The sequence below is a fragment of the Lithobates pipiens genome, unplaced genomic scaffold, assembly GCF_037356315.1.
Source record: "Lithobates pipiens isolate NorthernLeopardFrog02 unplaced genomic scaffold, aLitPip1_a1.2 Scaffold_8, whole genome shotgun sequence".
Lineage (NCBI taxonomy): Eukaryota > Metazoa > Chordata > Amphibia > Anura > Ranidae > Lithobates > Lithobates pipiens.
The window spans coordinates 504,149,187-504,171,180 of NW_027507903.1; the positions used below are offsets into that span (position 1 = coordinate 504,149,187).

General features: G+C 43.7%; 1 protein-coding gene across 4 annotated transcripts in view; it reads left to right on the top strand.

Moving 5' to 3' along the window:
* Positions 1–4,660: 4,660 nt before the first annotated feature.
* The window catches only part of BRAF (B-Raf proto-oncogene, serine/threonine kinase), a 151,015-nt gene continuing 133,681 nt past the window's right edge, over positions 4,661–21,994 (top strand). For all 4 annotated transcript variants that reach the window (XM_077469266.1, XM_077469268.1, XM_077469264.1 and 1 more), the window contains exon 1: positions 4,661–4,828. In XM_077469266.1, coding sequence (XP_077325392.1) covers positions 4,706–4,828 — 123 coding nt within the window. In that variant the 5' untranslated portion in view covers positions 4,661–4,705. The remainder of the gene's footprint in view (positions 4,829–21,994) is intronic.

Sequence of the window (21,994 nt, forward strand, 5' to 3'; positions counted from 1 at the left end):
TGAAGTGGAATGGAATGCAGGTTGGTGAAGGCAGCGTCGATGAAGCAACCGCAGGCTCCGGAGTCAAGGATGGCGTTGACGTGAATCGTTCTTCCATGAAGCTGAAAAGAAAGCAGAAGGGCAACATGTAGAGAGTTGGAAGGTGAGTTAACGAAACTGCGGGACACAGAAGAGAGGCACTTACGAGGCTTCACAGGGCAGTTGGCCACATAATGTCCGGAGCCGCCACAGTATAGACACAAGTTCATATGTCGACGACGGGCACGCTCTTCCGGAGACAGAGTAGGTCGGAGTAGTCCAAGCTGCATAGGTTCCTCAGGAGCAAGAGAGGTACTGGCAGGCCCCTTTTGAGGGGGCGGAGAGAAGAACGGATTGGGAGACGGGGTTCTGGCGGTCATCCAGGCAGGTCTCAGAGGTTGAGAAGAGCGTTCGGCCTTCCGCTCACGGAGTCTACGATCGATCTGGATGGCTAGGGCAATTAAGTCCTCTAAGGCATCTGGGATACCAACTCGGGCTAGTTCGTCCTTGAGGCCTTCAGACAGGCCCATGCGAAATTGGTGTCTAAGGGCCGACTCGTTCCATAAGGTATCTGCACTCCAGCGCCTAAAGTCCGAGACATAGTCCTCGGCCGTCCTACGGCCTTGCTGGAGCGCAGTTAATGCGGATTCTGCGGTGGCAGTCCGCTGGGGATCATCATAGAGTTGTGCCATCCCTTCAAAGAAGGCAGAGAGAGTCTGTGTAAGAGGACTGTCATTCTCCAGGAGATGGTGGGCCCATGACTGAGGTTCTTCTTGCAGGAGAGAAATGACAAATCCCACCTTAGTTGCTTCCAGCGAAAAAGTCCTGGGCTGGAGGGCAAAGTAAAGCTGGCAAGCATTACGAAAACCCCGAAACTTGGAACGGTCCCCAGAGAATTTTTCCGGAATGGGAACCTTAGGCTCAGGTGGGAGCATCACGACTGCCGGATGAGTTGCAGGCTGGACTGGAGGAGACTGAGGTGCAGTGTCCGGGGATCCCGAAATGGAGAGATGTTGGACCCGCTCTTCCAATCTGGTGTAGCCGTCTTGAAGGGATTTCACGGCCTGGGTGAGAGCCGCAAGGTGAGAGCAAATCTCCTTCATGGCGGAGGCCCCTTCTGCAGACTCAGACATCGCTGTCTCGTACTGTTAAGAACTTCAGGTATTGAGTCTGTCTTAGTAGAAGGGGACCTCTCTTACGGCTCTGGTTCTGGTCTCACTGGAATGGGAACAGGGAGACCGGAGCGCAGTGGGGTAGGAGAGTCCAGCCAGGAGCAGTAGCAGGTATCCGGAGATGAGGGTTCTCAGAAGCAGGGACTCTCTGTAGTAGGCAGGCTGAGGACTGCAGGCCACTGGATCAGGTTGGATGGGTCCTCAGGATACAGGGTAGCGATGCAGGAACAAGCAGAGGTGTCAGGTACAAGCAGAGTTCGGCAACAGGAGATCAGTTCAAGAAGGGTCAAACAAGCCGGGGTCGAAGCAGGAGAGGTCAACAAGGTCAGACGGAGCCGGGTCGGATATCAGGTAGGTATCAGGTAGACAAGCAGGTATACACAGGCACAAGCTGCAGACGAGACAGCACAGAGCTGCTGCAACTGTGCCTTTAAAAAGGGCTACTGGCGCCAATCGTGCTAACGCTCGCCCGTGCGTGCGTGTACCGCGCGCACACACGAACGGCGTGCACCCGCGCGCGTTGGAAGACGCTCGTACCTACGACGACCCGCTGCACGAACGTGCACGCGCGCACGGAGAGCCGATCGCGCAGGACGAGCGGATCCCTGACAGGCCAATTATGGCTCTCTTTGCTGACTGCGCTGTGATTGGCCAAAGCATGCAGGTTATAGTGCATGCTTTGCCCAATCATCATACAGCAATGCACTGCGCTCCCGCAGTGCATTATGGGCCGTTACACGCCGCTCGAATTTGGCGCAAATGGCCCATAATGTTCGGTTTTCGATGAGCGGGCGAACAGCCAATGTTCCAGTATAACTCATGTTCGACCCAAACAGAAAGCTGATCCCTACTCAGCATATCCCCAGGGAGCACAGCTACGGCTTGACATGCTCTATCTACAGGACACTTTTCAAAATAACAAAGAGTGACAGAGATCAGAATAGACACAGCTCTTCTTATATTAGCAACTAAACTGTAGGTCATTGTCATAGATTAAAAAACAAAAAAAATAAAAAAATAGATTGCAAGCTCTTGGGCACAGGGATCAACATTCTGACAGCTATTCGACCCCCCCCCCCCCCCCCCCAACTGGCACGCTCTATGTCAATCCGAGCTCCGGTGACACATACATGGCTATGCACGGGTCTATCCCCCTCTCCAGAGCAGCCTAGGGGCATGTTAGTGGCAAGGGCGGGGCTGGACGCAGTGCTCCTGCTGATGTCATATATCACCTGGCACGCCACTCCAGTCTATCATTTTTTTGGACCTGAAAACCATTATGGGCATGCGCGGTGAGGCTCCGTGAACAGCTGTTTTCTGACATAGCCTCAACGGAAGTGACGCCGTAAAGACTTTGCATAAGTCAAGGATTTTTTTTAGAACACCAGTGTTCTGCCAAAATCTGCAAGCTGTCAAAAACTCCAACCGCGTCATAGGTGGGTGTATTGGCCATGCACAAGCACGTGCACAAGAAGGGGTTTGTTCTGCATGTCAGATTCTCACGTAAAAGCCATCAAACACACCAACTTCTCTCACTGCCACAGCGCGCCTGTGCGGTCTTCGTATCGCAGGATAAAAGAATCCTATCAAATACTCCAACTGAAATCGCAGCAGTGCGCATGTGCGGGAAGACTGATATCCCCTGTCTGATCTTCAGGCGCGCTGCGGCAGTGAGAGCAGTTGGTCTATTCGATGGCGCAGGCGTGCTTCGGTGGTGGGAGCAGTTGGTCTATTCTGTGGCACAGACACGCTGTGGCGGTGAGAGCAGTTGGTCTATTCCATGGCTCAGGTGCACTGCAGCGGTGGGAGCAGTTGGTCTATTCGGTGGCGCAGGCGCGCTGCGGTGGTGAGAGCAATTGGTCTATTCCATGGCTCAGGTGTGCTGCGGCGTTGAGAGCAGTTGGTCTATTCGATGGCTCAGGCTCTGTGGCGGTGAGAGCAGTTGGTCTATTCGATGGCTCAGGCGCGCTGTGGCGGTGGGAGCAGTTGGTCTATTCGGTGGCGCAGGCGCGCTGCGGTGGTGAGAGCAATTGGTCTATTCCATGGCTCAGGTGTGCTGCGGCAGTGAGAGCAGTTGGTCTATTCGATGGCTCAGGCGCGCTGTGGCGGTGAGAGCAGTTGGTCTATTCGATGGCTCAGGCGCGCTGTGGCGGTGAGAGCAGTTGGTCTATTCGATGGCTCAGGCACGCTGCGGCGGTGAGAGCAGTTGGTCTATTCGATGGCTAGGCGCGCTGTGGCGGTGAGAGCAGTTGGTCTATTCGATGGCTCAGGCGTGCCGCGGCTGTGAGAGCAGTTGGTCTATTCGATGGCTAGGCGCGCTGTGGCGGTGAGAGCAGTTGGTCTATTCGATGGCTCAGGAGTGCCGCGGCTGTGAGAGCAGTTGGTCTATGTGATGGCTCAGGCGCTCTGCGGCGTTGAGAGCAGTTGGTCTATTTGATGCCTTTTACGTGACAATCTTATTATCAGATTGCAGGAGAAGACTCACATCCCCTGAACTGGCAAGATAATGTACAGAACAATGTGTGGATATGTATGCAAGTGTGAACATAGTTCTGCAAATACATTGTTTCTTACATTATCTTCCCAGTTCATTGCTTTGAATCTGGTATGATAAAACTGCAGTTTTGCTTAAAGAGGAAGTAAACCCTGATGGGTTTACTTCCTCTTTTTTTCCCTGCAAAGGTAAAGCATAATGGACTACTATGCATCGCATAGTAGCTCATTATGTGTCACTTACCTGACACAGGAGCCAGCGAAGTCGCCGCTGATCCCTGTAGTCCGCCGCGTCCATCTTGCTGGTGGCGTCTCGCAGCTCCGACCAATGACAGCGGCGCAACCGCGATGACGTCACTCCCGCGCATGCGCACGGGAGTCGCGCCTCGCAGCTCCGTTGCTGTCATACGGCGAAGCCGCGATGACGTCACTCCCGCGCATGCGCACGGGAGTCGACAAATTTGGCAAATCCATTCTTGGATTTGCCGCATTTAGTGCGCCTGCGCGCCGCTGTCTACGGCGCATGCGCCGTAGACAGCGGTGCCCATTTTCGGGCAAATATCTCCTAAACCATATAGGTTTAGGAGATATTGCTTGGACCTACAGGTAAGCCTTAATCTAGGCTTACCTATAGGTCCAAGTTGTTTGGAAGGGTTTACTTCCTCTTTAACTGTCCATGTATCTCCTTTGGTTTATGTGTGAGACGGTCGGAAGATGTGACAGGGAAGGTTGGTATTGCCGCGCATGCGCACTGCTGCCATAACAGTTGGGATCGGATTTTCGTTTTACACGAAGAACGCGCAAGCGCGGTCCGGCGGCAAGAGGAGTTGGTGTAGTTCAGATTGCTTTTACGTCGCAATCCGACGTGCAGAAGAAAGCCCTTCTCGTGCCCGCGCTCACGCATGCGCAGTACAAGCGGTGGGAGTTTTTGATGGGTTGGGGATTATGACAGAAAACCGGCTGCACAGGGGCGAGCGCGCCTGTCTCTCGTACTCGCTCCCGCGCCTCCGGATCACTTCAAGATGGCGGCGCTAAGCGGGGGATCGGCCGAGGGGCCCTCACTGCTCAACGGGGACCTGGAGTCCGAGGCCGGGGGCCTGAGCGGAGCCGGGGAGATGTCAGCTGCTGGGGGCTACCAGGAGGAGGTGAGAGGAGCCCACATACACTGGGCTTAGGACTGCAGACTGCCAGCTGCCATTGTCACCCTGCCTGGCCTGACATCCCTGGGGCTGCTGTGTGTGTGACATGACAGGTCCTCTCTGTGGCTGACATATCAGTGTGTGGGTGATGGCAGGCTTTGTGTTATACAATAATGGGCTGGCACTGTGTGCCATGACTGGTCCTCTTTGTTATACCATCACCTGACCTGGTCTTGTTATGGCTCTTCGGATGACAGCTTGTCATCCTTTCTAATACAATGGGGATCTGTAACTATGCCATGTTGGGTCCCCCTCGTGAGAGAGCAGGTACCCCTTGTGCCATGTTGTGTCCACTTTATGAGAGATCAGGTCCCTCTTATGCCATTTTGGCTAATGCTTGCCTGGCATGCTATGTTTCTGAGTCTTATCATGACAGTCTGCTATTGTTTTGGGTCTTGGCATGACAGATTGCCGTTCTTTGTAATCCAGCAGTGATCTGTAACTAGGTGACACATTGGGTCTCCTTTGTGTAGGGTAAGGACCGGTCCCTTTTGTGCTGGGTCAGATTCCCTCTGTGGCAGGTCAGGTCCCCTTTGTGATGTGCTGGATGTCTTTTGTTACCGGTCACAAGGGGTCCCCTTTGCAGCACATTGGGTCCCCTTGGTGACAAGTCCGGTCCCCTTTGCAGCATATTGTGTCTCCCTTAGCTCCTACTCTCCTGACATTCCATGTTTGAGTCTTCTGATGACAGTCTGTTATTTTGTTTAATATGATTATGTGTCATCTTTATTCTTCATGACAGATGCACTTTGGAACCATCTATGACATATCTGTCATCTGGTCTCAGTATGGCAAACTTATCTTATTGTGTGCACTGCAGTGGTACCCTTGTAACATGACAGGTCCCCTTTTATATTCTCATATTTTGTGTCCTGTAGTTGTTTTGCAGTGAATGTGTCATTGTTTACCATTACAGGTATGCTTTGTATCATTGCACAATAAGACCCAAAATATAACACAAAGTGTACCTGTTATTGCCTAATAAAAGCACAGATCATCATATTTTAGGCCTTTTCCCACTGTCCCGACTTTAAAGTTGTGTGATTGTTTTTTTTTTTTTGCGCCTGCGACTTTGCGATTTTTGCCACGATTGCAGGGAAGGCCTGTCTATACTTGAGGTCACAGTAGTACTGGGATTACTTTGAAGCCGGTGCGACTTGAAGTCACACAGATATGACTGTTATTCGTTGGAAATCATGGGGTACGACTTGTCATGTGACTTGTCATGAGTCCTGAGTCGCAAGACAAGTTGCACAAGTGTGAAAAGGGCCTTATTTGATAGGAAATGCACCTTTTGTGAGATACAGTGACCCCTTCACTGCATTACCCAAAGTAAGAACACATCACAGTGAGATCCAGGATTTGAGGATTTAAAGGGGAACCTGTCATGTCATCTGGTCACCCCAGCAATGTACAGAACCACAAAACAAGTATGCCATGTCCCAAATCGCTGTTCTAGGTCTTGTTTTGGCATGTCAGCATTGTGTCCTATCCTGGGTGATAATGTGGTGTTCTTGTGCTATGACAGGTCCACTATATATCATGTTTTGGGTCTTTATTGCAGTGTGTTTTTTATTCTGTGGTATCCAGTAAAGATGTGTCATTGTGTGCAATGACAGGTGCACTTTGTATTGTCATATTTTGGGTCTTATTATGAAATGATAGCGTACCCCTGGCATAACACAGTGGTACCTTCACTGCCTTCTCTAAAATAAAAGCGCATTAGAATAGGACCTAAAAATATGATCTAAAGTGGGCCTGTTATGTCACAAGGACATTAACACAAGACTGGTATGGCATGTCCAGACCCTTATCAGTAATGGCCGCTTTGTCTTATGTTCTAATGATCTGTGCACTGCTGTATCATCATTGCTCTATAGCAGGTCCACTTTATATCATTGTATTCTGGGTCGTAAGCCTCGTACACACGATCAGATTTTCAGATGACCGTTCGTCCCTTTTTTGTTACATGCTAGTCTCATGTCAAAAGTTCAGAAGTGATGTGTTTGAATTGTTTTGTATATATTTTTTGTTTCTGAGCATGCATAGTCCTGCTCTTACGATTTTTTTTATTTTTTTTTTTATTTTTTTTTTCCGGACGAAAAACTGTACCAATTATACGCAAATTGGATGTTGTGTTCACGTACGATAACAGTTTTTATAGCCTGCCCATCAAGTTTTTGTCATCCGAAAATTCGTAATCGGCTTTCGAAAGCACCGTACTAATCTGAAAATTGTCAGATTGTTCGCTTACTTCCGATTTTCGTTTTGTGTGCACGGGCCTTTATTAAGATGGGTACTATGACAGGTGCACTTTATATTACTCTATACTGGATCTTCTTATGGGGTGTGCTGTGACAGGTCCACTTTATAATATTCTTTTCTTGGTGTTCTCATCAAGTGTACTATGATAGGTCTATAATAATATTATTTTTTGGTCTTCTAGTTTTATGTGCTATGACAGGTCCACTTTATATCATTCTATTCTGGGTGTTCTTATGATGGGTTCTCCTTTATATTTTACTCTGGGTCTTCTTTTTATGAGCCTGATGACAGGTCCACTTTATAACATGGTATTCTGGGTCTTATTGTGATGTGTACTATGACAGGTCCACTTTATATCATCGTATTCTGGGTCTTATTGTGATATGTTCTTTCACAGGTCCTCTTTATCTTATTCTGGGTGGTCTTGTTAGGAGTACGATGACAGGTCCACTTTCTATCCTTCTAGTCTGGGTCTTATTGCGATGTGTAGTTATGTTGGATAATTGGTGTCACAACAAGTACATTTTATAGAGGTGCACCTGCCATGACATCTCTTCTTGGTATGGCACGCTCTCCTTGTGTCATTGTTGTGGGCGGTGCTCTGCTGTCAAATGTCTGTAGCTGCCACAATCCGTTGTTATGAATTGGTCATGTTGGGGGAATGGTGAGAAATACCCACCAAGTTTTTTGTTGACCAGCAGTTCCACATTCATCCAGACAAGGTCCTGGCAGTTGCATCCCAAATCTGTCTGACCACACGCAAATGGTGTTGCTGTAACCTCACTTCTTAGGCCCCTTTCACACGGGCAGCTGTTCTGCCGCTGTTAAAAGCATGTTGTTTTTTTTTTTTTCTTTAATTCAGAGAATAATGACACAGCGTTCACTTGCAGTTGTAGGTTGCGATTAGCTGCGTTTTACATGCGGCTGCGTTTGGAACATTCTTGCCATTTCTGATGTGCTTCCTGTTTTTCTTTCCTTGTTGCTGCTGCTATCTGCAGGAGAAATGGTACACTGCGATTTACCTGCAGTTATGCGCAGATAGCTGCGCTAAATCGTTCCTGGACACAGTCAACTTTATTTTTTCTATTTGCACAAAACCGCATTTAACAAAACCACCACTAAACGCAGTGTGTGAATGGGGCCATAGGAAAGCATTGTGTGCGTTCAGCTGCGGTATATAACTTCATCTGTCCGCAGCTAAAAGCACAATTCTATCTGAAAAAAGGAGGGTGGGGTTTGCGCTATGGAGACAGTGATTAGAAATGAGAAAAAAAAAAACGAAATCGCTTGAAAGGGAAGCTGCCACTACCAAAAAACCTCCCAACTGAATGAGTAGGGAAAAAACGTAAGAAAATAAAGAGGTAGTTGCGGCGCTCTCCTATACTGGTGGAAAAAATGTGAACTGGGTTACCACTATTCTACCTTCTCAAGTGTTAGTGTTGCTGAATCGCAGTGAAAACAATATTGATACAAATTCTTTAGAAATCAAAAAAACTTATGACAGTAAAATCAACATAATAGAAAAATGACATAAACAACTTTTGTGCAAAAAAGTGCTGATGTGCAACAGTGTGAGTTAATGCTTCTAGTGCCTGACTAGCTTACATTTTATTTTACATAAACAAAACTTTCTTTTAAAGTGTTTCAAAAATCTTTTTCAGATTTTCTAAAAAACCAAAACAGTTAACATTTCTTTGCAATTGTAATAATTTTTTAACACAAAAAGAAAAAAGTTTGGAAATGATCAAATTAAAAGAAATTTTTTTGGAAAGTCCTCAAGGAAATTACATTCCCTCTGAAATTTTTTTTTTTTTTCTTCCGAGAATTTTCCATAGACATCAATGAAAGTGACTCGTGCTCAGTGCCTTAGTGTATACTGGAATAAAACTGGTGCGCTATCCATGCGTGAAGTAAATTGCCGCACTCACCAGCTCCCCTGCCCCCGCAGGGGTTAACTTGCCTCCACAGTGTGAGCCCCTGTGTTGCTATATAAAGCTGGTCCGGTATGCTGTTCAATTGTTCCTCATTTGTTCTTATGTAAAAAGATACAGAAACTTCCATAGTGCAAAACTGTATTTCAAATCAATGCCTTTATTGTATAAAACAAGTGGCTACTCACATATATGTAGATTAAAACGTTCGTATTATCACAAGTAGTAAAAACACCGCCGCCGCCTTGTGGGAGAGGGTGTGTACGCTAGGCCACGCCCATTTGTCATTGACTGGTCCTGTTAGTATCCTGTCTTTGTGTCTACTGAAGGTAACTATTCGGTGCTATAACTTTGTAATACTAAGTCACCTGTGTGTCATATATGCTGTCATAACCGATCCCTATGTTTATATGGCAAGCCTTTTTTTTTTATTTATATTTATTTTTTTGTTATGACAGGTCCTCTTTGTATAATCCTATTTTGACACATTAAATCAAAACCATTTCAGAGGCTGATTGTAAGCCTTCCATTGTTTTGTTGCATCGTCTGATCTTTTATTTTCCTCCCCCAACCCCCCCCCCCTTTTTTTGTTTTTTAACCTGTGTAAGTATTTGGTCATGTGACACTGCAAGCCCAAGCCTTCTCTCCTCTATTTGTTTACTTTCTGCCCTGTCCTTGGGGTCTCCAAGTGTCTGCTTGCATGATTTGGGCATTTCCTATTGGCTGACCGGCAGCTTGGTCCTCTCTGGACCCAGAAGAGGAGTGATGTCGGCACAAAGGGGCAGCAGGTGAGCGGCTGGAGAGGGACCATCTGCATCCCTGGGCTAGCGGTCCCCTGCACCATGAAACAGCGGTGATGAAAGACCTGGACAGGGGATTAGGTAACCATATCTTTCATATCAAATGATTGCTCAGCTCTTGGTCTGCTGCAAGCAGAGAACAGTGACTGTCAGTTGTCTCTCCATCCTGCTCCTCCAGCTTTCGCTGGAGTACCAGGCTGGGTGGGGTGCATCTTGGCAATATTATGGGATGTTTTTTGAACCTGGAGCGGCTCTGCTCTTTCAGCTAATATCAGGCAATATCCCTCTACCAGCTAGCTGGGTCACAGGAGAGCAAAAGTCATTGTACTTCTGTGGCCCATGTATAGTCCAAAAATCTTTGGTCATACTTTTCTTATAGGGGTGGCTCATTGACTTGCAGGGTTCTATGGAACCACTCTTCCTTGAGCACTCGGAGAATACATAAAACAGCCCAGAGAAATACAAACTATAAAGTCATGAAGGGACGTGCATGCACCCTTGGAGTGCACAGGATGGTTGAGGGCACTAAAATTCTGGCAGGATCAGCAGATGTTTTGCACAGATGCAACAAAACTCTTTCAAAGATATATTTAAAGCGGAGCTCCAGCCTAGGGAAAAAATTACAAATGTAGCTGCTGACTTTTTTAATATAAGGACACTTACCTGTCCAAGGAGCCTGCAATGTCGACACCCAAAGTCCATCAATTTCGGATGCAGGTGCTAGATTGCAAGTAAGGGAAATGGGCAGTTCACAGCTGGTTTCCTATTGTGCAAGTGGGGAAGCTCTTTTTGAATGCCCAGATGTCTTTTGGGACATACATGGGTCCCAGAAGGTAATGAGGGGGCCCGATAAAACCTCACAAGTGACTTACCTCGCCGCGGCGACTTGGCATGGAAGTCCTGACTAGATCGTGCAAAAAAAGGTACCATAAATCGTTTGAGACAGAGTTCTCTTTTTGCCTGGAACTCTGCTTTAACAAACTTAAGTTTCCAAATAAAAGTTGATTGTTATAGTTTACCTACACTGTAAGGGTGATCTTGTATTGTCTCTCATAATGTGTTACAGATCTTTTTGTCTTTCCGATGTTTGCCGTGAGTGTTTCCCTTTTGTGGCATCAAACCTGTATGTGTCACAGCAAGTTATTTCAGAACATGACAGGTCCTCATTGTGCCATCAATTGGTTTTTACACTTATTTATTTTTAATTAAAATTTACAGAAGGATAAAATACATTGTGCTGTCAATTTTGCATGTGTCCCTGATGTGCCAACATTCTTAGTTACCCCAATGAACCTTTTTGCATTAGGTGTCCAATCAGCAAAAAGGTGAACTCTGGTTGCTATAGGTTACTGTCCTTGGTTCTTCCTTAATACGTCTGCTTGTCAGATATTGTATTTAAAAGAACCTTTTTATGTAACTAAGCATTTGTTCCGCCACCATTTGTGTTTTGCAGAAATGCACTATAGTCTATTTAACATGGTTTCCTATGGATCTAGTTCACATTTTGTATTGTTTGTTTTTTTATTTTTTGTGTTGAGCCAATGCGCTTTTTGAAAAGGGTCAGAGATCCCTTTTTATTTTATTTATTTATTTTTTTCTGCAGCAGATTTAGTTTAGTGTGTAATAGACTTCAATGGACATACACTGTTTCTGACCCACTCCTTTTCATTGGGTTTCCATCTTTTTAATCGTAGAGATTCAACATCACATGTTGGCTTTACCTAGGGTGGTCTGCATGCAAATATAGCCTGCCTAAGAACTCCCACTTGTCCAGATTGACATCCAACCGTCAAGGTATTTTGATATTTGCATAACTCCACCCAAGTGCCAGCCCCTTTCTTGCATCAGGGCTGAGGGCTCTTGAGAATCATACTGAGGCAGGGTGATGTAATGTTTTCAGGAATCCCCTCCCACCAGTTATAATCTGTGTGCATTGCATAGAGAAGAACTGAGACATTGATGACATCTCTAGATCTAAAATAAGGTATACGATGAAACTGGAAAAATTGTATTTAATCTCATTTGCTTGTTGATGAGTGAAAGGGTTAGGAGGAAACAGAATAACATTCAACTAGAGCAGTGGTTCTCAACTCCTGTCCTCAAGTACCCCAAACAGGCCAGGTTTGCAAGATAACTGAAATACTGCACAAGGGATGTCATTTGCTGCTCAGTGATTGCAGTATTCTAGTCTGCATCTAGGTAATACTTAAAACCAGACCTGCTAGTTAGGACAGGAGTTGAGAACCACTGAACTAGACTGTCCAGTGTATGAAATGCTTTACGAGGAGTCCATGCAGGAGTCCAAAACAGAAGTTCATTTACATCAGCCTGCCTATAGTGCTGCATGAATTTTCTGATCCAATTCACCTGAAAAGCTTACAGGTGGACCTGATCAGAAAGCCCATGTCCATGTAAAAGGGCCCTTAACCTCCCTGGCAGTATTCCCGAGTTTGTTTCGGGGTGGAATTTTCAGTACCGTTAGCGGTAACCCCGAGCCAGACTCGAGGTTATTGCAGGATACAGGAAAAGTTGCTTGCCTTGTCCCCTGGATCCTGCGATGTCTCCCCGCTGTGTCCTCAATCGATTCACACAGTGCCGAGTTCCACCGGGCTCCATTCCCTGTGAGCGTTGTGACGGACAGGGACAGAACGGCGCCAAATAAAAAAAAAAAGTAAAAACAGTACATATACAGGACACTGTAATCTTACAGATTGCAGTACTGTATGCAAAAATTACACATGCCCTTTGTCCCTAGTGGTCTGTCCAGTGCCCTGCATGCAGTTTTATATTATAAATACTGTTTGTTTCTGCCTGGAATTTGGAGATTTTCCATAGCAACCAAAAAGTGTCCCTTTATGTCAAGTTGTTTTAGGCCAGCTAGAAAACAGCGATGATAAATTAGAATCACTTGCAGAATTGAGCGATAATGATTTGTGGGGAAATTCGTCATCAAATACTAAATCTAATGACAGCAACAATTCTGCAACTGAGCAAATTTCTGTGTTTTTGATTACATTATTGAATATTTTTTTTTTTTTATAGTTATTATATTATGATTAATTTTTCAAACTTTATCATAGCCAGGATGTCTACTAGACTTTGGTTTGGAAATATTTAAGCGACTTATTTTTAAGAATTATAAGCCTACGATATAAAATGCTAAATAATTCTACCGCTTTCAGCACCAAAAATCGGAAATAATCATACCAGAAAAGTTGCAACTGTGTGTTGGGGTCCCCCCCCCCCTTTCTTTCTCTTTTCTTGTTTATAATTGGACTTTATTCACAAGGGTTTTTTGTGTGTTTTTTATTTTTACTACATATTTGATAATATATAATCATATGTATATGTGTGCACATTTTTTAAACAAAGCTGCATTTAGTTTTTGGAAGGGTGATGGCACAAAATTACATATTTAAATGTGTGCTCTCACATCATGCCTGTGACTTTTTATTCATCAGCTAGAACCTGTGTGGCAACACCTTCTTGCATGCTATGCAAATGTCTTATCCATTTCATTTATATCATGTTTAATCTCACATGAACCCTAGTTTATATGCCAGTCTGCTGCATTGTACAAAGTGTACCTGTAAACAACAAAGCAAGGTAATTCTGTAACAGTTTAGCAGGAACACCAAAATGCCACTGCATAGTTGGAGGCTTTCTTAAAGTCGGTATTTGCATAGGGCAGTGCACACAGTATACTTTCCCAGGGGAATTGGCTTGCCGATCAGGGAACAACAACCCTGCATTGACGAGGTGGAGACTGCTCCTTTGACCCTTGCCTGGCAGTTTGGGTTTAATAATGGCTTTGGGAGATGGGCGAGTGCAGTAAAGATTAGATGTGATTTTTAGATGCATTTTGTGGTCATTGGGAGTTTGGGTGTCCATTTGTTCCCGGATATTAAGGTGGAAAGTGACAACACAGAGCTCCAAATGTGTGAAATTCTTCTGCATGGATTTTTATTTATCTGAAGGCAAATGTGTATTATATTGCAGTTTATCAATTCTTAGATGTGCATGTATTTTTTTTATTTTTTTTTATGTTCATCTTGTGATCCAGCCAATGAGGCTGTTTAAAAAAAAAACAAAAAAAAAAAAACAAGCTGTCCAGGAGAATGAAACCGTTACAGAGATGAGATGAACCATATACTGCTGAGAGGGGCACTTGCAATGATCAGGTTCTATTTATGTAAAACCTTTATCCCTAAAGGAACAAAGGTGATTGCTGTAACTGGTGGTAAAGTATTAGCTGAACTTTTGGTGTTAATTTGTTAGTGTATTTAAATCTGCTAGAACGTCTAACACCCCCCCCCCCCCCCGACTGACCAAGCCACTATCCAAAGGTGCCCCCTGTGCTCCTTCATTCAGAGTGGGGGGCGATTTAAAACAGCCCTTCAAATGGGTGCAGAAGTCTTCAGGAGGACCATATTAATGTATACGGTCTTATGCAGAGTTGATAATCTCGCTGTTCTCTCTGACAGTTTAATCAGATATTTGGCACTGTTACATGGCCCAGAAATGAGTGTGAAGGACATACTTATTGTCTGGGGAAGTAACTTTCTAAATATAGGTGTAATCTTGAGCTGTACTGGGGTGTGCGTGTGATGTGTGTGTGTGTGTGTTTTATTTAGGGGGGGAAAAAAAATAAACACAGTATCTCTGTGTGTTGTGTTTTTTATTTTATTTTTTTAATTCACGGTTAAAAAAAAAAAAATTACTTTTTTTTTTTTTTTTTTTTTTTTGCTCGCCCTGTCCCACCAAGCTCAGGTGCAGAAGTGAACGCATGCGAAAACGGTGTTCAAACCACACGTGAGGTATTGCCACGATTGCTAGAGCGAGAGCAATAATTTATAGCCCTAGACCTCCTCTGTAACTTGAAATATGCAGCCTGTGCAATTTTTTGTAAACATCGCCTATAGAGATTTGTAAGGGTAAAAGTTTGCCATTCCACGAGTGGGCACAATTTTGAAGCTTGACTTGTTGGGTATCAATTTACTTGGCGTAACATTATCTTTTACAATATATATAAAAAAAAAAAAATTTGAGATAACTTTACTGTTGTCTTATTTTATTATTCAAAAAAGTGTATTCCCCCCCCCCCCCCCCCAAAAAAAAAATATGCATATATTGTAGAGATGTGCTGAATTTTTTTGTTTCCCCCCAGACATACACATTTAACCACTTCAGTACCAGGGCACTTGTACACCTTCCTGCCCAGACCAATTTTCAACTTTCAGCGCTGTCACATTTTGAATGACAACTGCACGTGCGACGCTTTACCCAAACACAATTTTTATTCCCCCCATAGAGCTTTCTTTTGGTGGTATTTTTTAATTTTTTTGCGCTACAGTAAGAAAAAAATAAATAAAAGAAAAATTACAACCCCCTTTTAATACTACTAAACATTCTGGTCTACACTATGTTCTAACACTTTAAGGCTATATGCTTGATGACTATTTTAAGAAATAATTGAGTTATGTGTTTTTTTTTTTTTTTTTTTTTTTTTTTTTTAAATACACAAGGGATCCATCACGTTTACAGTGTGGCCATTCCTTTAGGAGAGGCTAGTCCAGATATGCTCCCTAATTGGCCAGCTAGCATGCTAGAGATGGCTATTTGACCAAGTGCGCTGGAAGTATAGCATACTTTCTGGTCTAAGGTTTGGTTCACACTTGTGCAAACCAACGCGATTCCTGTGCGGGTTCCTGCATCGCACCTGAATCAATGGCGGTTCACATTGCACTCTACGAACCTCTGCGGGTGTCAATACACACGAATCGGATCGCATATGTGTGAACACCCATGCGATCCTATTTCACTGCAGAACAAAAAAGGGTCCTGCACCCTTATGATGTGACTCATGCAAATACAGCCATTCAAACCGTAGTTGAATTTGCATCGCACAGACATCGCATGTCATCTGCACAGTAATGTTTTGCAAAACACATGTAATGTCTGGCATCGCACAAGTGTGAACCCAGCCTAAGTCTAGAATGACAGGGGTTAAAAAAAAAAAAATCCTGTTCCACTTTAATCATTGCTGACTTGTATGTCCATCAGCTAATAAAAAGCACCAAAATTGTTATTAGTTTCAGCTATGGTCGTGATAAGTGATAGGTGACTCAGAGCTGTCACACATAAGTGGGTGGAAGTGTTTAGTCTTAATGTCGAGTAATCTAGGGTCACATCTATGCTGTAGGTGTTGTATTCTTCATCCTATCGCTGGGGCAGGGTTTTAGCGTTTGCTGGCTAATCCAGAATCCGCAGCAAGTGGTAGCGGAGCTTTGATCTGTGATCTGAAGAGTCCAGTGACCTCTAGCAGCCAATCGGATGTGTGTTTAGAGCAGTCTGATCAATTTAATACATTCTGATTGGATAATTTAGGTTTCTGCTCATTTGCTTTCAAGTCTGTATTTATCAGTTGTTTAGTTATACTGTCGCTTCAGGATTGTGGTGACATATAGTATGTTTGTAACTGTTTTGATCAATGATATCCTTTTTGTTTTCGTGGTGAAGTGTTGTAACTCTTTTAGTTACCAGAGTTCAGCTTTTTATTGAAAGGGAGCGTTGAGCATTTTATTATGTTCAGTTCTAAAGAAATCTAAGCCATATGTAAATCATAATTTCTGATCACTTATTTGAAAATTCTGTTTTCCTGGTTGGTACATTAAAGAGGAGCTGCACCTTTAAAAAAAAAAATATTAAAAGCCAGCAGCTACAAATATTGCAGTTGCTGACTTTTAATAAATTGACACTTGCCTGTCCCAGGGTCCAGCGATGTCTGAGGCAGATGCCGAGCAATCGCTCGTCTCTCTGCTGCCCCCGCCACCATCCTCTGTCAGGGAATCGGGAAGTGAAGCATTGCGGCTTCACTGCCCGGTTCCCTACTGCGCATGCGCGAGTCGCGCTGCACATCTCTACTGGTCCCTGCTGTGTCCTGGGAACTGTGTGTGTTTCCCAGAACACAATGAGGGGGCGGGGCATCTGCGGCAAGCTTGTCCCGGAAGTGGGTGCAGATACCTGGATTATCCAGGTATCTGCACCCCCCCCCCCTCCCATCTGAAAGGTGCCGATTGTAGCACCAGAGGGGGGGGGGGGAAGGGATCAGATGAGCGGAACTTCCACTTCAGGGTGGAGGTCCGCTTTAACTTTGGTCATTTTAACCTGATTATGAAAAAATGCTGATCAAGCAGCTAAACAACCTACCGTAGTTTGTTCAGAAATGGATAAATGGAAACTCTGCACTCCTCCTAATCGCCCCTAACAACAAATGTACAGTATCTGTTAAATAACAGCTGCTAAAATTATTACTCAAGTACAACTTGATATAAAATACCATAATTCAAATGTTATCTACTATATAACACTCAATGCTACCCCAAATGTACAAAGTATGACCTATAAACTGTACAACTCAGTTCAACAACAAACTGAAATCTTTTAGGTGGGGGGGGGGGGGGGGGGAAGTGTAAGAAAATAAATAATATGGTTGCATAAGTGTGCACGCCCTTAAACTAATACTTGGTTGAAGCACCTTTTTGATTTTATTACAGCACTCAGTCTTTTTGGGTATGAGTCTATCAGCATGGCACAACTTGACTAGGGTTGCACCGTTATTAGTATCGGTACTGGTACCAAGTATTTGCACAAGTATCGGTACTCATGCAAATGCACCGATACCTGAAACCGGTACTTTCAGGTTCGGCTCTTTGAGCTGTCAGTGGGTCTCCCCAGTGTGTAAAAGTCCAGTAATTAGAGCTGTCAAAATAAATAAAAACAGCCAACGTTGTTTATTAACGACATTGCTGAGCCCGGAAATGCTAAAATAAAAAGAAACATTGTTTCTTTTTGTATATTTCTGTTTCTTCATCTGCAGATCAAAGGGATGAACAAATGTTCCTCAGTTTAACCCCTAATAATCCTTAACTTACTCTAATCAGCCTTAATTAACTCCCTATTCTGCTCCATTTAATTTATTATCTTCCTGCTTTTTTTTTTTTTTTTTTTTTTTGTATCAGTACTTTATAATCATTGTTTAAAAAAAAAAAAAAAAAATGCTATTGGTGCATCCCGAATCTTGACTTGGCAATATCTGCCCACTCTTCTTTGCAAAAACACTCCAAATCTGTCAGATTACGAGGGCATCACCTGTGTACAGCCCTCTTAAGATCACCCCACAGATTTTCAATCGGATTCAGGTTTGGGCTGGGTGGGCCATTCCAAAACTTTAATCTTCTGGTGAAGCCATTCCTTTGTGGTTTTGGATGTATACTTTGGGTTGTTGTCATTCTGAAATATGAAGTTCCACTTTCTAGCAGAAGCCTGAAGGTTTTGTGCCAATATTGACTGGTATTTGGAACTGTTCATAATTCCCTCCTACCTTGACTAAGGCCCCTGTTCCAGCTGAAGAAAAACAGTCCAAAGCATGATGCTGCCACCACCATGCTTCATGGTGGGTATGGTGTTCTTTTGGTGATGTGCAGTGTTGTTTATGCGACAAACATATCTTTTGGAATTTTGGCCAAAAAGTTCAACCTTGGTTTCTTCAGGTAATAACAACACCTTTTTTCCACGTGCTTTTGGGAGACTTCAGATGTGTTTTTGCTAAATTTTGCCAGGCTTGGATGTTTTTCTTTATAAGAAAAGGCTTCCGTCTTGCCACTCTACCGCATAGCCCAGACATATGAAGAATAGGGGAGATTGTTGTCACATGTACCACACAGCCAGTACTTGCCAGATATTCCTGCAGCTCCTTTTTAATGTTGCTGTAGGCCTCTTGGCAGCCTCCCTGACCAGTTTTCTTCTCATCTTTTCATACATTTTAGAGGGATGTTCAGTTTTTGGTAATGTCGCTGTTGTGCCATATTTACTCCACTTGATGATGATGGTCTTCACTGTATTCCATGGTATATCAAATGCCTTGGAAATTCTTCTGTACCCTTCTCCTGACTGATACCTTTTTAACCCCTTGCCGCCGAGCATACGCAGATGTGCGTACTCTGCTTCCGGGGGTTATACCGGGATGATGCCCACACCTGCAGGCATCATCCCAGGTCCGGTTTTTCAGAGCGGCGATTGGCTTTCCAGCCATAACAAGCGATGCGGCTAAAAGCCGCTCAGCTGTTATGCCGGAGGAGCGGGAGGGGACGTCCGCCGCCTCCCGCCGCTCTTACTGGTGCTCCCGTTCAATCCGGAGCACCGATCGCACATCCGATTCCTCCAGCGGCTGGGCAGGGACTGGAATGAAGCTATAAGTGGCTTCATTCCAGTCTCCTAATGGTAAACACGGACGCAACGTCACTTCCCGTTTTACTCGGCTGCCAAAGGCTCCAGATTTAAAAAAAAAAAAAAAAAAAATACACTATTCAGAGTCGCTGAAAACGACGATCTGAATACTTTGAAGTGTAAAGGAGGGATCAGGGGTCTTTTAGACCCCCGATCCCTCCATAAAGAGTACCCGACGCCACCTATTACTGTCAGAAGGGATGTTTACATTCCTTGTGACAGCAATAAGTGATCAAAAAAAACAAACAATTTATTAATTTAAAAATAAATAAGATTAAAAAAAATTTTTTTTTTTTTAAAGCGCTCACGAAGCAAAGAAAAAGCATACGGAAGTCGCGCCCGAATATGTAAGCGGTGTTCAAATCACACATGTGAGGTATCGCCGCGATCGTCAGAGCGGGAGCAATAATTCTAGCACTAGACCTCCTCTGTAACTCTAACCTGGTAACCGGACAAAAAATTTAAAGCGTCGCCTATTGAGATTTTTAGGTACCGTCGTTTTTCGTCATTCCACGAGTGCGTGCAATTATAAAGTGTGACATGTTTGGTATCTATTTACTCGGCGTAACATTATCTTTCACATTATGTAAAAAAAAAGGTCTAATTTTACTGTTTAGTTTTTTTTTTAATTCATGAATGTGTCAATTTTCCCAAAAAGTTGCGTCTAAAACACTGCTGCGCAAATACCGTGTGACGTAAAATATTGCAACAATCGCCGTTTTATTCTCTAGAGTCTCTGCTAATATATATATATATATATATATATATATATATATATATATATATATATATATATATATATATATATATTCCAAGTAATTTTCTAGCAAAAAATATGGATTTTAACTTGTAAACACCAAATGCCAAAAATAGGCTTAGTCATGCAAGGGTTAACGGTTAAATCCCTCTGATTCTTTGGAAGCTCTCTGCGGACCATGGCTTTGGCTGTATGATGCGACTAAGAAAATGTCAGGAAAGACCTACTAGAACAGCTGAACTTTATTTGGGGTTAATCAGACGCTTTAAATGATGGCAGGTGTGTATTGACTCCTATTTTTTTACATGAGTTTGAATGTGATTGCTCTATTCAGACCACAGCTACATCCCTAGTTGTAAGAGCGTGTGCACACTTTTGCAACCACATTGTGTGTGTTGTGTTTTTTTTTTTTCTTTCTTTCTTGTAGTATTCCATTGTGATCTGGCCAGAAAGTCCTGTTTTTCAACAGAACAAGTTGTCCTACAGGTATAGTAATTAGAGGGATGAGACAAACCCTTTAAAATTGGCAGTGGTGCTTACAATGATCAGCTTTTATTAATGTAAAATCTTTATACCAAAAGGAACAAAACTTTTCTGTAACTGCTTATACAGTGTTAGCTTAAAGCGAAACTACACTACATCTGAGTGGCACAAACCGAAAACGCTAGTTCACTTTTTTAATATTTAAGCAAACTCCCCATTCCATGTCTCCATGCCTTATTCTGAGAAATCACTTTGGAAAAACGGCACGCTAGCATTTTTGACTGCAGCCATCTTAACCGCTTGCTGACCAGCCGCCGTCATACTGCGGCAGGGCGGCACAATCCCGCAAAGTGTTGTAGCTATACATCGGCTTGTGGGATCGGGATAGAAGGCACGAGCTCGCTGCTTGGCAGGCGTGCCGATGCACGAGGGACAGAACACAGAAGTGTGTGTAAACGCACAACTCTGTTTTGTTCTGAGAGCAGTGACAGATCACGTGTTCCTATTAGCTAGGGAACACTATCTGTCACTTTCTCTAGTCAGTCCCCTCAACCTTCAGTTAGAATCACCTTCCAGAGAACAGTTAACCCCTTGATTGCCCCCTAGTGTTAACCCCTTCACTGCCAGTGACCTTTTTACAGTAATCAAGGCTTTTTCTTTTATGGCACTGATTGCTGTATAAATGCCAATGGTCCCAAAAATGTGTCAAAATTGTCCGATGTGTCCACCATAATGTCAGTCAAGATAAAAATTGCAGCTCGCCGCCAATACTAGTAAAAATATATAATAATTAAAAATGCTATAAATCTATCCCATATTTTGTAGATGCTATAACTTTTGCGCAAACCAATCAATATACGCTTATTGCGTGTTTTTGTTTTGGTTTTTTTCTAACAGAAATATGTGAAAGAATACATATCGGCCTAAACTGAGAAAAAAAAAATGTGCTTTTTAAAAAAAAAAAAAAAAAAGTGATTTCATTATAGTAAAATATTGTGTGGTGTGTGTTTTTTATTTTATTTTTTTTTACTTTTTGCGCTATTAACCAGAAAAACTGCAGAGGCAATCGAATACCACCAAACGAAAGCTCTATTAGTGGTGTAAAAAAGGACGTCAATTTTGTTAGTGCAAAGTTTTACCCAATCACACAGTTGTCAGTTTGTCAGGGACACAGTTCCGAATCTCAAAAAATGGCCTGGTCATTGAGCAGCCAATTCTTCCGGGGCTGAAGTGGTTAAATAAGGGCAGATACATTTACTTCTGGAAGCCATCGGTTCTTGGCGCAGACATACAGGCAGGAGCGTGTGCTTAGCCGAGAGTTCCTCCTGCGGACGACTCCTGGGATGCATGTCCTCATTAGCTTAATTCCGCTTTAAGTTTGGCTTCAATATGTTAGTGCATCTAAATCTGCTAGTTCATCCAATATTGCTATTTCCCCCCCCCCCCCCCCCCAAACTGACAATGCTGCTGTCCAAAGGTGTGTGTGTGTGTGTGTGTGTGTGTGACAAATATTACAAAAATATACTGTATATCAGCCCTCAAGATTTCCACTCGCATTTGGCGAGTGGGAAAAACTTGAGGGCGAGTG